At 44.2% G+C, this 19,945-nt stretch overlaps 1 protein-coding gene across 1 annotated transcript in view; it reads right to left on the bottom strand.

Moving 5' to 3' along the window:
* Positions 1–19,945, bottom strand: part of akap6 (A kinase (PRKA) anchor protein 6) — a 348,892-nt gene that overhangs the window by 237,861 nt on the left and 91,086 nt on the right. The window contains exons 12-13 of the mRNA XM_054734609.2: positions 3,531–3,627; positions 1,289–1,491 (exon numbers count right to left, since the gene is read on the bottom strand). Coding sequence (XP_054590584.2) covers positions 1,289–1,491; positions 3,531–3,627 — 300 coding nt within the window. The remainder of the gene's footprint in view (positions 1–1,288; positions 1,492–3,530; positions 3,628–19,945) is intronic.

Here is a 19,945-nt window from a genome sequence, read left to right as displayed (position 1 = left end):
ACATTCTGTGTACGTAAGTGTAAGTCTGGCAACGACCCATAATCTACAGTTGTCGTTCAAACAAATGGACAGCCTATAGGACATCAGAGCAATGGTCACTGTGATGTATTGATCGCTATGGGGGGGCTAAAGAGTTGGGTTGTGTTCAGTTTTTCAGCCTTTGTTATCTTTTGGTGGCAGAGTGAAAGGTCTGTTAACTTGTTCACTGCCATTGACGACAAAATTCGTCATTTGCATTTTTTTTCTGTGTAGGTGTCAGAACAAGCCCCCGCACCGTGAGAACAAGATGTAAGAGGTGAGTCAAAAACAGTAAAAACGCTCAAAATTGTGTTTCTAATCAGGAAATGGCTGGCAGTTAATGAGTTAAACAATATGAACAGCTAAGTCGTTCCTAAGTAGAAAAACTTTACAGTTTGGGTCACATCCCGTGGTTTACCAACACTACTTTTGTGATGGGCACTGATGGTTAAAGCTTCAAATGCAAAGACAGTATATGAGGAATGTGTGAACTGTTAATGTGAAAGTACAAAAGATAGTCAAGAAGCTACGCAACACCTAAAAATGCACAGATGGTTAGGGATAGGGTTGTTGCAGCTCCGACTGCAGCTACAACAGTCAGGTGTGCTGGGGACAAAGGAGGAACAACTGAACTATATATATATATATATATATATATATATATACAAATACATATATATATATATATATATATATATATATATATATATATATATATATATATACACATATACATGTATATATATATATATATATATATATATATATATATATATACACATATACATGTATATATATATATATATATATATATATATGTGTATATATATATATATATATATATATATATATATATATATATATATATATATATATATATATATATATATACGTGTATATGTGTATATATATATATACATGTATATGTGTGTATATATATATATATATACACACATATACATGTATATATATATATATATATATATATATATATATATATATATATATATATATATATACATGTATATGTGTGTATATATATATATACACACATATACATGTATATGTGTGTATATATATATATACACACATATACATGTATATATATATATATATATATATATATATATATATATATATATATATATATATATATATATATATATATATATATGTATATGTATATGTATATGTACAGACAAACATAAAATGTCTTTTATCTTTGCGTTGCAACAAGAAGGAGGGAAATAAAACCCCTAAAACTGCCTACCTTGAAGCCTTCGGTGGTGCACGATGGTCTCAGATGGGCTGATGAATCCAGTGGGGCTGTATAAGGCTCATGTGACTGGCTGGTGTAGAGGAGGCAGGACTGGATGCAACGGAGAGCGCGGAGCATCCAGCCATGTTGACGCCGGATTTGCCGCTGGAGCTGATCCCATTGGCTTGCAACCATATGGAGGATATCCTTCAGAGCTGGAGTGGGAGAAACAGAGGGATAAATTCGTGTGAGACAGGAGTAAGAAGGAAAAACAAAAACAAGCCATGAGAGAAAACAGGAGAGGGGTAAAAAGGGGAAATGAAAGGCTATGTCAGGTTGTCTATAGCTTAGATGTCATCCCTGACATCCTAATCTGCTTCTGTCTCGTAGGCAGCAGGTCCGGCACTCGGACCTGTCATGGTTGCCTCGCATCCCTCCATCCACGTTAAGCTCAACACCAACTCCTCTACTCACTGGATGGTTCTACCTCTTTCAGCTTTAGCAACAACTGTCACATGAAGCTACTCTTGTTTTGTGTCCTCTTCTGTTGTTTGTTTAATGTAAATACAAACCTTTCTAACTTACACAGACGTACTTCTTGGTAAAAGTGTGAAAGCAGAACTATTGAGAACAATTAGACCAGACTAACCACTAAAAGGCTGTTGCTGCTCTTGTCCATCTCCCTCCCACAGACCTACACATCTGCCTTCAGTAAAACACCATGGAGCCAATATGCTGTAACGATTACCTGCCTGGTCAGAGCGTTGTAGCCTGCCAGACTCCTCCTCTGGTTAATTCTGCACAGAGAAGGAGTCTGGGAACTCTCCTATTCAAATAGCCCCACCCCCTGAGAATTCTAACCGAGCCAATCAGCGCTGAGTAGCGTACGTCACACACCACAACGCCGAGTTTGTCATAAACATGGCGACTGAAGTGGAGCTTGTTGCGGCTCTTTCCTCTTTAAATGACTTGAGTGTCTTTAAAACAACAAGTAGAAGCGCTAAAAGCATTTCTTCTACAGAAAGACGTCTACGCTGTCGCCAGACGCCTTTTTTACTACAGCTAAAAAACTACAGTGTCACGGGTATAGTCGGCATTCCCGTCTTTTTTCTGATTGGTTATTTTTGAGCTGCCTAGTCCCACCCCTCATGTGCCTCTCTGCCTGTGAGTTATCAGACTTTTTCTGTGTGCAGAATTATTCAGAGGACGAGTCTGGCAGGCCAGGCTAGAGCGCATGCTAGACTCACACTATTGTGAAGCATGTTTGAGATAAAGTGTAAATCTCCAGGAAAATCAGCTGTAGATTGGTCCGTTAAAGGTCACGTTCTCGGAGAAAACACTTGTTGCACATGCATGCTGAACAAGAACATTTTCTTCAACCACCATCGCCTACATCAGCCACTAAAAGGAGAAAGGAAAATGAGTAAACCAGAAAAAGCTGTTTTTTTAATGCCGCTGGGAATATTTGCATTTGTGGCCCCGCCCACCTTGGTTGGCAAGTAGAAGCTAACCATTAGCATTAGCAACTCCAAAACAAAGGTCAGTTAGCCAGTCAGAGGTGTCACGTTTGCATATTATGAGTAAGACCGGTAAGTCTGTCGTTCCCCTTTTCCACTCTTCCAACAGTCTTCCACCCCTGAAACAGGAGCTCCAGAATAAAAGGCTTTCATTGATATGAGACCACAGCAGATTTATTGTGAGTGAAGGAGGAGAGCATTAACTTATTCACACGAAGATAAAAACATTATTATTTCAGGTTTAAATGAATTTAGAGAACTTCTGATGAAGCTGCTCGGTTCCTGTTCAGTCGACTTCATTTGGTCCTTCTGCCTCACTGCCTGGTGCACCAGACCTGTAACCTATTCTTGTTAGTGCTAAACCACTCTAACCAGCTCAAGCTAAAGCGGTGGTACCTGGTTACTAGCAAGGCTCAATCACTGAGTAGAAAAGTAAGAGCTGCACTTAAGCAAACTCATATTTTCTTTCCAACAGAAGCCTTTTCAGCCTTTAGCTTTTTGTCTGCTTCACCATCTTTCTTCCCCATCTCAGCCGCTGGGTTTATCTCACTCTGTCTCTTTTGGCTACATTTATATGAAATTTGCTCTTTGAAGGTCACGCTCTTAATCCAAATATTAATAATGAATGGAACAGGCTTGTGACTCGATTATGAACACCTGTGTGTGCTATATTGTGTATCCAGTGTGTGTGTGTGTGTAGTATGTGGAAGGAAGGGTGGACATATATATGAACATACCCAACTGGTGAGAAGTGATGGCGCTGAGCAGCACTTGGCCTTCCTCCATGATGCTTTCCTTCAGAGGACCATGACTGTCAACGTTCTGCTTGAAACTCTAAAACGCAGAAATAAAGATAGTCATGAATATTCAGGCTTTACAAATGAAAGGATAAGTTAGAGAAACAGGAAAAACGGTCTGATTAACTGTGATAATGCAGGAGACCAGTGTCCTCATAGGAGATCAGGGTCTGAGGACAGGATGAAGAAAATGGGAATAGAGACACAGATGTGGTGAAGCTAGAATTAAATAGCACAAATACACACAAATGAAACATGGAATGAAAAAATAGAAGAAGAAAATTGAAATGATAAAGTATGAATGGATTATAAATGGAGCGATGGAAGGCTAGATGGACAAGCAGAAAGCAGCCTGAGGCAGTGTTGGCAAAACACTCCAGTCAGGCCTCTGAACACCATTAAAGCCTTCTCTGATCTGATCCAAGTGTGTGTGTGTGTGTGTGTGTGTGTGTGTGTGTGTGTGTGTGTGTGTGTGTGTGTGTGTGTATGTGTGTGTGTGTGTGTGTGTGTGTGTGTGTGTGTGTGTGTGTGTGTGTGTGTGTGTGTGAGAGAGAGAGAGAGAGAGAGAGAGAGAGAGAGAGAGAGAGAGAGAGAGAGAGAGAGAGAGAGAGAGAGAGAGAGAGAGAGAGAGAGAGAGAGAGAGTATCTAGAGGTGCTCAAGCCCTAGGACTTAACCACCTCTGACAACCTGCTGTGCTGCAGTGGGAAAAGCTGCACAAAGATATTCTAACACACACAGTCATGTGCACACACACACACACACACACACACACACACACACACAGTTCCAAGATTCTGCTTTGTACAACGTGCATGTACATGCCTATGTGCCGTAGTTGTGTAGTTTTCCTAACATCTAGCAGAAACACAATCAGAGAGTAAAGATTCCCTTTTAAATCATTTTACCAAGAATTTATTGAATCTAACATTAATTTAATAAAAAACAGATTAAGATGCTTGAGTCAAACGGTACCTTGTGAACCATAAACACGTTAAAGGTACTGCTGCATGTTGTAGAGATAACTGGGGTCCAAATGGTTGAGTGTGAATGTTGGCTTCACCAGTTCCAACCAGAAAAGTCAACTTTTAACTTCCATCAAGACAAAAGCAATCAAACCCTTTTCTTTGACATTGTTTAATAAAATTCAGGCAGTTAGTGCTAAAACATTACATGAGTTAATAATCGTTTAAAACCCATAATAGATAGTATTTATGAAGTGTAATGTTGTTTAATGCAAATCCGACATCCCTCTATTCTAGTTCGGTTGTTGGACGAGCTTCCATCTGAGACATGGGTGTGTCTTAATTTATGTTTATTCATTTAGCAGACGCTTTTATCAAAAGCGACTTACAATTTCAAACCTATAGGGCATGTTGTGATCTGTGGGGGAAACCGGAGTACCCGGAGGAAACCCACGCATGCATGGGGAGAACACGCAACTCCACGCAGAAAGGCCGCAGCCGAGCCGAGTTTCTAACCTGCAACCTTCATGCTGCGAGGCAACAGTGCTAACCACTGCGCCACCATGCAAGTAAATTTACTTACTTATGCTGTTTGACTAACGTCACACAAATAAAGACTTATTAGCACTTAATTATTTTAATGTTTATAACACACAGTTGGTCTGATCTGCTGTCCATCAATAGGAAGCCTTTGTGTGAACAGACGTAGAGAACTACAACTGCTCATCTCACTAAAATGATGTCATCGAACCAAGAGGAGAAGGCCTTGTGGCAGGGAGCAGCTGCGCTGAGGGGGAGGAGCTTCTGCTGTGATGTCACATGCAACGTAATTTTAATTAGGAATTTTTACAGGAAAAGAAATCTCAAATTATTTGACAGACAAAGTCGAAACACACATAAGTATTTAGCATTTAAATGAAAGTGCAGCATATGTGTAATTCAGGCCGTGAGGCATGGCGGGTTAGAGTGTAGCTATAGGGACCCATGACGTGGATGAGGCTTAGACGCCCTACAAACAGCACCAAAACAAGAACAGCTAACAATTATAAGGGTAACACTAGTTTAAGGAACACAAATTAACCATTAATTAGCTGCCAATTAATACGCATATTAGTGGACTACTAAGTATGAACTAGTCATTATTAAGCACTTATTAATAGCTTATTACTAAAGCCGTAATTCTAACATTAACAGACCATAAATTATTAGACCATAAAGAGTTTTATCATAATAATGTTTTATTAGCTGACAGTAAATGGTTTGTTGCTGATTAACACACATACTAATTAGCTCAATTCAATATGTGGCTTTTAAAGAAGTAACTCAAGGTGGAACATATTGTTGCCTTTAAGTGGCTAATTAAATTAAATCAAATTACATATTAGCAAGGCCTGACAACGCATGCGGACACAAAACCCACAGCACTGTCAACCGCTCGACTCAGCGTTTGCCTTTGTCATAACTCGCATGGTTTTAGTAGTTTTGGGCATTTTTTTGACTTCTATTGTGAGAAAGTGGTCTCCACCCGGCCAGTCCACCATTTTGGACGGTGTCACTGTGAGTAACGGAGTGACGTCACAGAGTGACGCACACTACCCCTCCCGCACTGTTGCCTGGCGCTCTACTGCCAACTCTTGGCACCTCTCGTACATTACACTCTTTTTGTGTTTTCTGGTACATTACACATTTTGGTTTATAAACCACCGCGTTTAATCCAATATACTTAAAAAGAACGATCTATTCTGCTAGTTCTTTTGTTATTGAAGAGATTGGAGACCAGGAAGTCACGCAATCATGTTTTCTTCCCTGAACAGATTCCATCATCGACCGGTACCGCCACCTATTGGCAGGTATTAGTCCGGCAGCTTCAGCAAAAGCTATTAAATCCAGTTTCCACTTAATTCATCACAAAATTAAGCGTTCTGTGGCATCATCAAGACGGCTGCAGACCGGGATTAACTTTTCATGGATTTTCTCGCTGAAATTAGACAGGAAATGCAACAGCAGTTCTCCAATTTAAACCAGAAATTCCAAAATTTGGATGAAAATATTATAAAGTTGGATGAAAAGGTTTTATCTTTAGATAAAAGACTTGATGCTATTGAGAACGCTTCCTGCCCTGGAAAGGTCTTAACCCTTTCTTCTGCTGATCTGCCTCCAGATATGGAACAACACCTACAACCAGAAAAGCTCACTGACTCTGATTTTCAAGAAGTTGAAAAACAAATCTGATCCTGCCACATTGAGGATTAACTCATCCGCCTGTGACAATGGTACGGCGGCCCCTGGTGTCAAGTCTGCCACACTGTTCTTGGTACACCTCCTATCTCATGGGACAGCTGGTAAGCCTCTGGTGTCTGTGACACTAGAACAGGTGCTCCGCTGCAATGCTCTTCTGGATACAGTTTCAGATTACACCCTCATTCACCAGTCGATGTTCAACCGCGTCTGCCTTGGTGCAGGAGCCAAACGACAATCCCAACCAGTGCACCTCCAGCGATGTTTATTCGGTCCCGGGAAAATGTTGGAGGAAAAAAGGTAAACGAGCAGGAATCCAGGTGAAAGTAAGACTTCTCTTAAGGCGTGGTTTATCTAGTAAACATTGGTGTGATCTTCTAGCTTCTTGTCCTTTGTTTGGTGGCCTGAGCGCCACTTCTGCATTCCCGCCAGGCCACGTTGCAGCGCGGTTCATCCGTCCAAGTTTTTAAGGTCAGTTTATCCTCATTCCTCAGTGGTTTCTCCTCCTGTTCCCTCCATAAGTGGTTTTTATAAACACCGTGGATCTAATCGTGCTAACTTACGTCCACTAACTCCAGCTGTTTCTGTAGTTTCTGATTCCTCCACCTCACTCAGCATGGCTCTATTAAATACCCGCTCTGTTAACAATAAGACCTTCCTGCTCAATGATCTAATTCTCTCTAAAAACCTGGATTTTCTGTTTCTGACTGAAGTTTGGCAGCAAACAACTGATTATTCTGGTCTGATTGAACTCTGCCCAAGTGGTTATTCTTTTCTTAGCCAGCCCCGGGGTTCTGGTCGTGGTGGAGGCCTAGCTGTTGTTTTCAGAGACCATCTTCCATGTAGCTCTACAACCTCTGGTCACTTTGCCTCCTTTGAACTGCAGCTGATTAAAGTCGGGCGTAAGGACCCGTTCTACTGTGCTGTGGTCTATCGTCCACCTGGTCCAAACAGTTCTTTCCTTCAGGAGTTTAGTGACTTTCTATCCTCCACTGTGAAGCTGTCCAGACTGGTGATTGTTGGTGACTTGAACATCCACGTTGATGATCCCTCTGATCACTTTGCCATGAATTTCTCCAGCCTTATGGACTCCTTCAGCTTTACCCAGCATGTTTTGGCCCCACACACACCAGGGGGCACACTCTAGACCTTGTTTTTACCCTGAGTATAAATGCTGACAGTGTTTGTCCTGAGGACGTTCATATTTCAGATCACCATTGCATTTTCTTTAACTTGTCAGTTTCTGCGTCCCCACCTCCTGCTCGCCGTATGGTTAGTTCTCGTTTTCTTAATAAGAGCACAGCTAGCAATTTTTCTGCTGCTTTTGATCCACCCTGTTCTTCTGATAACGACCCAGATTCCTTAACTTCTCAGTTCAACGAGCACTGCCTCTCCATTCTGGACAACATCTGTCCTGTCAGAACCAGATCAGTTCCTGCAGTGAACCCTACTCCCTGGTTTAATGACAGCCTTCGCAGCCTGAAGCGCCAATGCAGAAAAATTGAGCGTTTGTGGAAGAAAACCCATCTCCACGTCCATCTGCTGCACCTAAAGAATCTTCTGACATCCGTTAACTCTGCAGTCAGAGACGCTAGGATTTCCTATTTCTCCAACCTGGTGTCCCAGAGCAAAGGGAACCCCAAGGTGCTGTTTAACACCATCAGCAGCATCGTCTCTCCTGCCTCTCCTACAGCCTCCATCCACTCTGTTACAGACTGTGAGAACTTTCTGTCTTTCTTTGTGGACAAAGTCAATAAGGTTAGATCTAGCATCTCTCCTTCAGCCTTATCGCTGCCTCTCCCGACTCCACCCAGGCCCATCATCCTAGATAGCTTTGCTCCTGTTTCTTTGCCTGAGTTAACCAAACTAGTTAACTCTATGAAGACCTCTGCATGCCCCTCGACATCTTACCCTCATCTTTGTTTAAAAATGCTTTTCAGTCCATCGGTCCCAGCGTGCTCTCTATAATTAATGCTTCTCTGGTCTCTGGTCAGGTCCCTGCTTACTTTAAGAAAGCTGTAATCCACCCACTTCTTAAAAAACAGAGTCTCGACAACTCTCTCCTTAGCAGCTTCAGACCCATCTCTAAACTTCCGTTCATCTCCAAGATCTTGGAAAAGGTTGTGGCTAAACAACTCACAGCTGCTCTTGATGAACATAACATCTATGATAGCTTCCAGTCAGGTTTAGAGCTCATTCTACTGAAACAGCTCTTCTTAGGGTCTCTAATGACCTTCTGACTCACAGTGATGCAGGGGACTGTTCTGTTCTGTTCCTGCTGGACCTGACTGCAGCCTTTGACACTGTTGACCATCACCTGCTACTGGAGAGGCTGAGAGACTGGGTAGGCCTATCAGGATCTGCTCTGGAGTGGTTCTCCTCTTATCTCTCTGAGCGCTCCTTTTCTGTGGCCATCTCCAAGTTTAGGTCCTCCACCACCTTTCTTACCCATGGTGTCCCACAAGGTTCTGTGCTGGGGCCTCTGCTCTTCCTCCTCTATCTGCTTCCTCTTCAGCACATCCTGAGCTCTTTCAAAGGAATCTCCTACCATCTTTATGCAGATGACATCCAACTGTACATCTCCTTTAAGCCCCATGAGATGTCTAAGCTGCAGCTGTTACACACCTGCTTAGACTCTATCAAAGCCTGGATGGCTGGGAGCTTTCTTCAGCTGAATGAAGATAAGACTGAGATCCTCATCTGTGCCCCAGACAAGCTGGTTCCCAAAGTCAGAGAATCTCTTGGTCAGCTTGCTTCCCACATCAAACCTTCCGTCAGGAATCTTGGCGTGACCTTTGACCCAGCTCTCACCCTAGATTCTCATGTCAGTTCTCTTATTCGCTCTTCCTTCTTCCATCTCAGGAACATTGCTAAGCTGAGTCCCATTCTGTCCCGCTCTGAACTTGAGACAGTTCTCCACACCTTCATCTCCTCACACTTAGACTACTGTAACTCTCTTTTCACGTGTCTGAGCAGAACCTCCCTGAACCGTCTACAGGTGGTTCAGAACGCCTGTGCTCGGCTTCTGACCAAGTCCTCCAAACACACCCACATCACCCCGCTTCTCCTCCAGCTTCACTGGCTGCCAGTCAACTTCAGGGTTCATTTCAAGATCCTGGTTCTGGTCTATAGGGCCTTACATGGACAAGCACCATCTTATATCGGTGATCTTCTTAGTCCCTACACCCCCAGCAGGTCCCTGAGGTCCAGTGATCAAAGCCTACTGGTTGTGCAGCACCAGGCTAAAGACCAAAGGTGACAGATCATTTGCTGCTGTGGCCCCCCAGACTCTGGACCTCTCTCCCCCTGAGCCTGAGATCAGTGGACTCGGTGGTCTCCTTTAAAAAGCAGCTGAAGACTCACTTGTTCAAGCTGGCTTTTGTATGACCTTCTTCACCACTCTCTCTTTATTCTGCTCTCCCCACCTATTCCACCTTCCTCAGGATCCACTGATTTCCCTCTTTCCTGTTCACTCTCTCTCTTTCTTAACATTTTTTAATCACAATTGCCTATTTTTGCTCATTTTAAATATATTTTTAACCATTTTCTAAATTCTTTTTTAAATTTTTAAATTTTTAGTTTTTGTGAAGCGCCTCGTGATTTTTATCTTGAGAGGTGCTATAGAAATCATACTTTCTTCTTCTCCTTCTTCTTCTTCTTCTTCTTCTTCTTCTTCTTCTTCTTCTTCTTCTTCTCCTTCTTCTTCTCCTTCTTCTTCTCCTTCTTCTTCTCCTTCTTCTTCTCCTTCTTCTTCTTCTTCTTCTTCTTCTTCTTCTTCTCCTTCTTCTTCTTCTTCTTCTTCTTCTTCTTCTTCTTCTTCTTCTTCTTCTTCTTCTTCTTCTTCAGGAGGAGGAGTAAGACCTCCAGAACTCACTCCATGTGCAGTAACTGTCCGTGCTTTCTCTCCTTGTCACATGATCTTGTCATCCAGGTCACTCCTCCACTGCACGATCGGTCCTCTGACTGACGCACCCCGTGTACATCTGTGAGCGCGGTGCCATGCCTGTGATCCTCGGCGTTGACCTTTTGAAGTGCCTTGAAGCTTTTATTGATTTGGTGAAGGGAGAACTTTGGTCGGGTGTTGGAGAACCCCTGCCCATCTTTTTGCCTCCTGACCTTGACCTCCAATGTCTTGCGGTTGGTGACCCTGAGCATGGGAAAACCACATGTTCCCTGCCGAGCTCAGAGCCTCCACCACCACAAACTCAGCTTCCATCAGAGCCTCCCTCTGATGTTTTCTCTCTCACTGAACAGGTCGTGGACCAAGCCAATGCTCTCACCAATGAAGTTGAACGAGACAAGCTATGTCAACTCCTGTTAAAATACAAATACTCGCTTTCAGCTGACTCCTTGTACTCCAACTCACCATCGGAGCTGAACATCTTCTTGGACAAAGCCTGCCCTGATGTTCGAGAGCGAGGTACTCTCATCTATGTCAACGACATTCTTGTTCGCAAGCATATCTTGGATGACCATCTGTCTGAGCTGGACTACGTCATGGGTCAGCTCGCAGCTGCTGGTGCAAAGATTTCTCTTGCCAAAGGTCAGTGGTGAAGGTCAAAGGTTCAGTTTGTTGGCCTCCTTGTGGGACCACACAGAGTGCAGCCTCAATATGGCAGAATTCAAGGAGTTGCCACCATCAAACCTCCTACGAATGTCTCTGAACTTCTGAGTTTTCTAGGTGTGTGCAACTACTCTCACCAGTTCGTAGAACACTATGCTGATATGGCGAGACCTCTGACTGCCGTTCTGCAAAAGGATGTGCCTTTTGAGTGGACTGAGCAGCAGCAACAGGCTATGGACGATCTGAAGGCCGCACAACGCTCAGCTCCGTGCCTGGCGCTTCCTGATTGTGACAGAGTTCCACCTTGAGGTCGGGTTTTCATCTAACTGCTTGAGTACCAGCCTCTATCAGATATTTGACTGTGACAGGCGTGTCATAGCCTATGCTAGTTAGCTCTTGTCCGGGCCTGAGTTAAACTACTCTGACTGTGAAGAAGCTTTGCTTTCCACCATGTGGGCGGTTAAACACTTTTCCAGCTACATTGATGGACAGATAATCATCACTGAAACTCATCATCAGCCAGCGACCAACGCACACATTGCGTCATTGCTGCTTGCTCTTCAGAGCTTCGACATTGAAATACGCTGCACGTGTCTCAGTTTCATTTGTCATCTACCTTCTTGGAAAAGTAACAGGTTCTTAACCTCTAACCGGAACATCAAGACCTTTTCATGGCTTGTGATGCCCTAGCGACATCACAAGACGTACAGATCAATGGCCGTAAAGTCAAAGGTCATTCTCGTGCGCCCGTAATTGATAAGGATCTGAATGATCTTGCAGACTCTCTTGCCAAACAAGGTGCAGCTGTTGGTACCCCATGGTCCTTCAACCCCTTGTGGCTCCCTGACGATGTGCCTTTTCGGTCAGGCCCACCCCGCATGTGTCGTGACTCGAGCTCAGGCCGCTAACGCGTCCACCCCTCGACCATCCAATGGTTTTGTGTCTGCTCAACCTGTCTTGTCTGAAAACAACCTTGTCAGTATTCAGTCCCAGAACCCTGCTATCAGCAGGATGATCATGTACCTTTCTGATCCGACAGCTCATCTGCCTTCTTCTGTCGAGCTTGACTGTGTTCCTGAGCTCAGTGCTCTCTTTTGTATTCATGTCATTGCCTCTTTAGGTGTTGTTAACTACAACGGTGCCATCAGAGGGACCAGTCTGTCCACAGCCTCCAAGGTAGGTGACACCCACAGAGGCTGTGTCATCTCTGCAGCAGGATCACTTCACCCGGGGGTGGGAAAACCACCGGCTCCAGATGAGGTTGACGGTTGCAGTGGCACTCCACCTGAGACTCCGCACCCTGCAGTGGGGACACCACCTGCCGAAGGGGGGCTGACGGCATCACTGACCCTGCTCCAGTACAGCTTGTGCTGGTGACCTCTAGCCCTGAGGTTGGTGCTAGAGGTAACAAAGGAGGGGTTGACTGCCGCCCTGTACCACTACTGGCTGACCCTGATCTCTCTGACTGCACCTACGCATCGACCGAGGGCCCTCCAGAGTGCTCACCTGTGCCGACCCCTCGCAATGCCATGCCTGCTACAGTCTACAGTCTTAAATGTTCTTTGTTTCAGTTTTCAGGACTGACGAAGTATCTTTTGCTACTTCCGTGTGACTGTCTGATATCCAACGCAGCTAAATGTCCTCCACAGCCTCCTCTAATGCGACCATCTGAACCTGGGCCCTCTTCGGGTATCACACTCCGAGAGCGCCCAGGTCTATCGCTGTGCCATTGAGAGCATCCTCACTGGATGCATCTCCACCTGGTATGGCAACAGCACCGCTTACAACCGCAAAGCTCTCCAGAGAGTAGTGCGGTGTGCAGAAAGGATAATTGGAGGTGAGCTTCCCTCCCTCCAGGACATCTACAGGAAGCAGTGCCTGAGGAAAGCGGGGAGGATCATCAAGGACTCAAGTCACCCCAGCCATAAACTGTTCAGACTACTTCCATCAGAAAGGAGGTTCTGCAGCATCCGGTCCAGAACCAGCAGACTGAGAGACAGCTTTTTCCATCAGGCCATCAGACTGCTGAACATGGCGCAGACACCTCACCCTCACTACTGAAACTCAAACATTGCACACTCCATACTGTACATTAATGCCACTGTTTTGCACATACCAGCCTCTGTACATTTTATATCTCTTATTTTATTGTTTACTTTATTCATTTGTTAAATATGTATACACGCATTATACACACACACTCACATGCACACACGTAGAAAATAAAAAAAAAATACTTAGCACACACATTTAGGAATGTATATACCTTAAATACTATATATATTATTACTTAGATCAGCCATTTTTATATTTTGCTTGTTTTTACGTTATTGTATTTTGCACAACTGTTGCTGTGAAGCTCGCACACAAGAATTTCACTCACATGTACTGTACCAGTGTACCTGCACATGACGTGACAATAAAAGCGATTTGATTTGATTTGATTTGATTTGACTAACTACCATCTGTCCACACTAAAGATTTGTGTTAAAATTGACCCTGCAATGGCGTGTACTAATTATTATTATTTTTTTTTTACCGTGTCCTGTCTGGCTGTGAAGCAGACAGAATTGATGTCTGAATGCTGGTAACAAGCCTTACAGATTTACTCTCAGGTGGAGCATCAAAGCGTCTGCTTTTAATGTCACGCCTGATACTTAAAACTTTATTGTTATTGTTTTTGAATGCTTTGTAGTTCCGACCAGACACGGAGACAGAGGTGAAAGAGAAAGGAAAAGAAAAGGTGGGGAGGGGGGAGGTCCACAAAAAATTAACAATAATAAACAAGAATCTGCTTCTAGACCTGCAGAAAAAGACAAAAAAAGCAAAAGAACAAAAAAAAAGGACACAACAACAATACAACAAGATCTAGCTATCACTGCGTCAACTTGATGAAGAAATAAATAATCAACATTGTTTATCTGAAGAATCACGATAATAAATCACAGTGCATTAAGTGCCCACCATAGTCTTAAGACCTGTGTTGAACGTGCCCAAGCCCATACTTTTGAGAGCACCATGTGAGCACCTGTGTGTGTACATGTGCTTGTTTATGTAAGGTTTCTCTATAGGAGCGTCCAATAGAGAGTGTGAGGGACCACAGGTCCGCCCCCCAAAGATGTGTAGGAGACGGGGGGAGCTCCAAGTTCCAGAGATCCAGGCGCTGCCCCAGAACACAGGAACCCCAAGGAGACTGCAACCAGAAAAGCCCCCGCTCCCCTCGAGAGGCACAGAGGATCGCCCCGGAGGGACACAACCAGCAGCCGGCAGAGTCCCGGGAGATATTAGTGGCAAGCCTTCAGGCCTGCCCGCAGCCTCCCACCCGCTAGCCGGCCGAGCCCGGGACCCAGCGACCCGGGACCCAGGGGCGACCACCCCCGCCGGGGACCCAGCAGAGCCCAGGGACCCAGACCCCACCAGGCAGCCACCGGGATCGACCAGGCAGATGCCAAAATCTTAAACCCCCAGACCCGGTTGCCACGAACACTCAGGCAGACCAAGTCACAACCCCTCACACTAGGTGTGGCAGGGGGAGGGGCCGAAGATCTATATCATCAAAAGAAGATCCAGGAGAGGGGAGGAGTCAAAGGCCCCACCTGACATATACAGTCATACACAAACACAATCACACACTCCCTCCCTCATGCTCACACATGCACATACAACCAAAGACTTACAAAAATGCACGCTGGACACCCACTCATGCTCCCCATACACACCCTATTCACTCTGGTCCCGGTACTGCTGCACATTGGGTACAACCATCACCGGTAACCAGAGTTTGACCCTTTCTGCTGGGGTGCTGATGAGCAGGCTCCCCCGCCCAACGCCGAGCACAGCAACCCACCACCCCAGACCCCAACCAGACGGCCAGATCTCTCTCCTAGCCTCCAGCCCCAGGAAGCCAAGCAAAAACAGAGGTGCGCTAAGACCCCTAGTCTCCCTCCGCCTGCTCCAATATAGTGTTGTGTGATCATGAGGTGTATTCATGGCTGTGGTGAGCGGGCAGTGCGGGCATCATCCGGCCTATGCCAGCTGATGCCACTGCACCACCCCACTTACACCCTCAGCCCTCGGTGTGTAAGTGCGGTTTAAAATTGGAAGTGGGCACCGGCACCTGGGAGGAGGCAGAGATATCGCCCTGCCAAATGCCGTTGAATGTGCTCACTCCCAAGGTCCTAAGTGTGTGTTTGTGTGGAATGTCTTCAGTGGAAGTGTATAAGGTGTAAATAAAATTAGGGGGCAGGTTGCCACAGGAATGCGGAAATGGGGTCCATACCCGCACTCCCTGACTTGACAACCCCCCCCCATCCCCCCCCCCGCCCCCAAGTCCTATGTGTATGTGTGATGATGTGAGGGAGCAGGAGGAGAGAAATATGCGGGGATGGGGAGGAATGGCTGGTTGGGCTTAGCCCTCCAGGGAGCCAGCTCCCCTACTGGCCCCAATAGGAACCTCTGTTGTCAAACTGCCACCCAGGGCATGGAGACCCCAGCCCATCCTGCCAGGGCCCAAAGCAGCAGCATTACAGAGCCTCGCTGAGCCCAAGGGAACCAACCCAGCCCCACCCTAGCAGAATATCTATGCCCATCCCTGCATTTGCACAACTTCCAGAATATATAAGACATAGGACATCCAGGTAAGGTTGGGTCCTCCGCCTCCTGGACCTCCCCCTCCCCTGTGATGGAACGGCAGAGGAGCCAAGGTCTACCCGAGGCCCCCGAACCCGGGCCAGGCACTGCTGCATGTTCCTGCCTTCTTCCCGGCAGCATACATGTCAGGACCTGACCCCCAAGGCCCCGCCCAGATCCCCACACGGGGCCGGCCACCCCCAAACCCCAAGCTCCCAGGCCCCCACCCAGACCCGCCCAAGGGCAATGCACCTGCCAGGCAGTGACCCAGGTCGCCGCCAAAATACCCAAGGGGCCCCACTCACAACCGCCAGCAGTCCACCCCCCGAGGCAACCCAAGCACCTCCAGAGGGGGGCAACGGCCCCCCAGTCCCAGACACCCCAGTGAACCCACCTCCAGGGAACATCCGGATACTCCAAACTCAGACCCCCCACCCCCCCACCCACACCATCCCGCAGGACAACATAAATGGCCCCCCACCCTCGTTATGTGATGGAACCGATCAAAGGAGCCCAGAGAGATTGATCTGAAGTGGAAGCAGAGGCTAAATCAAGTGTAATATGATCTAACAAAAGATTTCTATACTGGTTAATGCAGAGAGTTTCTCTATTTTTCCAATTCAAGAGGATAGTTTTCTTAGCTATGCATATGGCAGTCAGAACCACGTGAACCAAAGATGTTGCAATCGGGACATCGTCCAGGTTTCCCAGTAAACAAAGAGAGGGGGTGGTTGGGATATGACATTTCAGAGACTTTGACAGGTCTTCACATACTCTACCCCAAAATTCCTGGACAGGTGGACAGGACCACAGTGCATGAATGTAATTGTCAGGAATGTTGTTTGTGCAGTGTGTACAGGTGTCAGACGACACAAACCCCATCTTGAACATCCGATGACCTGTATAGTGTACTCTGTGTAGAATTTTGTACTGAATTAATTGTAAATTGGAGTGTCTGATCATTTTAAAAGTTTTTAAACAAGTTTGGGACCAGAAGTTCTGGTCAAAGCTGACTGATAGATCCACCTCCCATTTTTCAATAGGGATTGCTATTCTATCGTCTATTTTGGACAGTGTCTTATATACTTTAGACAGTAGTTTGGGGGGTTTGATATTATAGAAGTCTAATACCCTTGGTGGTGTTTGTAATTCTATTTTATTGAGCCTAAATTTTTGTTTGACTACAGATTTAATTTGGTGATATTCTAAAAAGCCATTCTTATCTGTTCCAAATTGGGAGACTATTCTATTAAATGGGATGAAGTCCAATCCTTCATATATGTGTTCCAGGTATAGGATTCCTTTGTTTTTCCAGTCCGGAAGGTTCATCATTTTATTCTTTTGCAACATATCAGGATTACTCCAGATAGGTGTGCGTCCGCATGGTACTAGTGAAGACTCTGGCATTTTAAGATACTCCCACCATGCTGTCAGAGAGGTGCTGATACTAATACGTTTGAAGCCTTCATGTTTCTTATGCTTGAGCTAATAAATGGTAAGTCTGAAAGCTCTATCGTATTGCAAAGTGTCTGTTCTATATCTAACCAGGACTCATCTAGTGGGTTATCTTGCAACCATCTTGGTATATATTGCAGCCTGTTGGCTAAGAAATTATAATAAAAGTTGGGTAGATCCAGTCCTCCTCTGTCTTTGGTCTTCTGAAGCGTTTTTAAGCTAATTCGTGGAGGTTTATCCTGCCAAAGGAATTTAGTAATTGAGGAGTCCAGAGATTTAAACCAGTCAGCTGGTGGTTTGTTTGGGATCATTGAAAATAAGTAATTTATTCTGGGTAAGACCATCATTTTAACTGTAGCAACCCTCCCCATGAGTGATATCGGTAAGGATTTCCATCTTGCAAGATCATCTTCCACTTTCTTTAAAAGTGGGATGTAGTTTAGTTTGGTTAGATCTGCTAACTTGGGAGAGATATTAATTCCCCTTTAAATCAGCCTGCCTTCATCCCACCAGCTGGAGCTCTGAGCCTGCAGCTCTGAACACAGATAACGAAATGTCAATAATGTTCTCTCCTCAAGGTCCAAGCTTTCAGGATTCCTCATGCCTCCATACAAGGAACACTCGCAGCTCAGATCAGTTGCTAAATCAAAGAATGATTTCCTAAATCAAATATGAACTTCTACAACTTATAAGCTAGATAATCATTAAATAAATGTTTGTTTATTGCTACTTATAATAATTATAATATAATGAAATGTTTCATTAATCTATGCTCAATGATTGAAGTTTGAAATGAATGTTATGTTATAATTACAGTGATTGAAATATGTTTCAGCATGTTAACATGACAAGGTCATCACCACTTACACTTGCACAAGAACAAAGTATGGTTAAGTTAAACTCATGACACATAAATAGTCCTTTACCGCAGATCAGAGCATCCGGTATCAATGAAGGCGTGTTTCTGAGATTCTTGGTAATATTCCTCAAACTTGTCAACCTCTGGTTGGCTACACAAATCATCAAATGAGAACATTAAACCAGATCACTCTGGTGATTCCTCAGTTCTAGAGAAAGCTTCAGGCCGGCCATCTGAAGCAAAACCCTCTTTAATCCATCAAAGCTTTTGACACGTCGTCAAAACCTTTTTGCACCTGCGAAGCTGATACAGCAACAGTTCCTGCAGAACAAGCTGATATTGTTCCAACTCCTTAAAGAGTCCCAGACGCGCGGTTCCATCCATCTGTCATGACCCGAGACATCTCTGGACTGAAGAGTCGGTGCCATGGTATTCTACAGCCCTTCGGTGCCAGAGGTCAGCCGACCTCTCTGACCTTCGGATCCACGTAGAGGGTCTCCAGAACGGGTGAAGTAGACACACAGATAGTGTCTGATGTGCTTTTGATAATAATCAACTTCATAGTTTAACGCAAACCAAATTCTTTTGCACCCAGAACTCAGCTCTCCTAGATCCGGAAGTTCTGACTGACATCGCATTCACACATAGGTTCATACATCACATCTAGATCCATCCATCACAGTAAATGCTTAGTTAACTTGTCATGTTTTAATTGTTGGTAAAATAAATTCTTACTTTTATAAACCTGACTGTTTTCTGAATCAAAATGAAGTGTTTACAATTCCTTAATAAATAAAGAATCCTAGAATCTTCTGATAAACACACAAAGACCAAGCAGGGATGATATTCTATATTTAGATAGAGTATCACAGCTTATTGGTCATAAGTAGAGGTAATATATATATTGAGCTCTTAAAGCGCTCAATTTCCCAAACCCTAGATCTGACTTTAGAATGGGGAACACATTCTTGATTACAAGTGGTTAATTGATTGTTGTTTAGGCTCTATAAACATGTGTAGTTTGGTGTTTATTTACATAACACCAGAACATAATATTTTTGGTTATTAATGCAGAATAACTATTCCCCTTGAATTACTTCTTTAAAAGCTACATATCGATCTGCGCTAGTTAGTATGCGTGTTAATCAGCAACAAACCATTTACTTTCAGTTAATAAACCATTATGAATGGCTTATTTTGATAAAACTCTTAATTTATGGCCTATTAATGTTAGAAATAGAGCATTGGTAATAAGCACCTAATAATACCTTAATAATGACTAATTCTGACATAGTGGTCCACTAATATTCATATTATTTGGCAGCTAATTAATGGTTAATTTCTGTTCCCCAAACTAAAGCATTACCTTAATAAGGCATGTGTCTACATGCTAATTCCCACTAATGTGTTTACTTTATGGAAACTGACCTTGAGTGTTACTAAAATATTGACTGGAAGCTCGTTTTAAACACTCTGACTGCTAAAGAGTAAAAACATCGCACAGGATGGTGCTGCAAAAACAGAATGATTTTCTGATGTTGCATGTTGATTAAGAATAAGTTACTTTTATTAAATGTACATATCCCAACTGTAGCCACTAGGGCAGCTGGGGTGCAACACACATGTTTCTGTCCAAGACACGTCTCT

This window comes from Nothobranchius furzeri, chromosome 18 (assembly GCF_043380555.1).
Source record: "Nothobranchius furzeri strain GRZ-AD chromosome 18, NfurGRZ-RIMD1, whole genome shotgun sequence".
Classification (NCBI taxonomy): domain Eukaryota; kingdom Metazoa; phylum Chordata; class Actinopteri; order Cyprinodontiformes; family Nothobranchiidae; genus Nothobranchius; species Nothobranchius furzeri.
The sequence above is the reverse complement of the archived record's forward strand: the minus strand, read 5'-3'. Positions and strand labels throughout refer to the sequence as shown.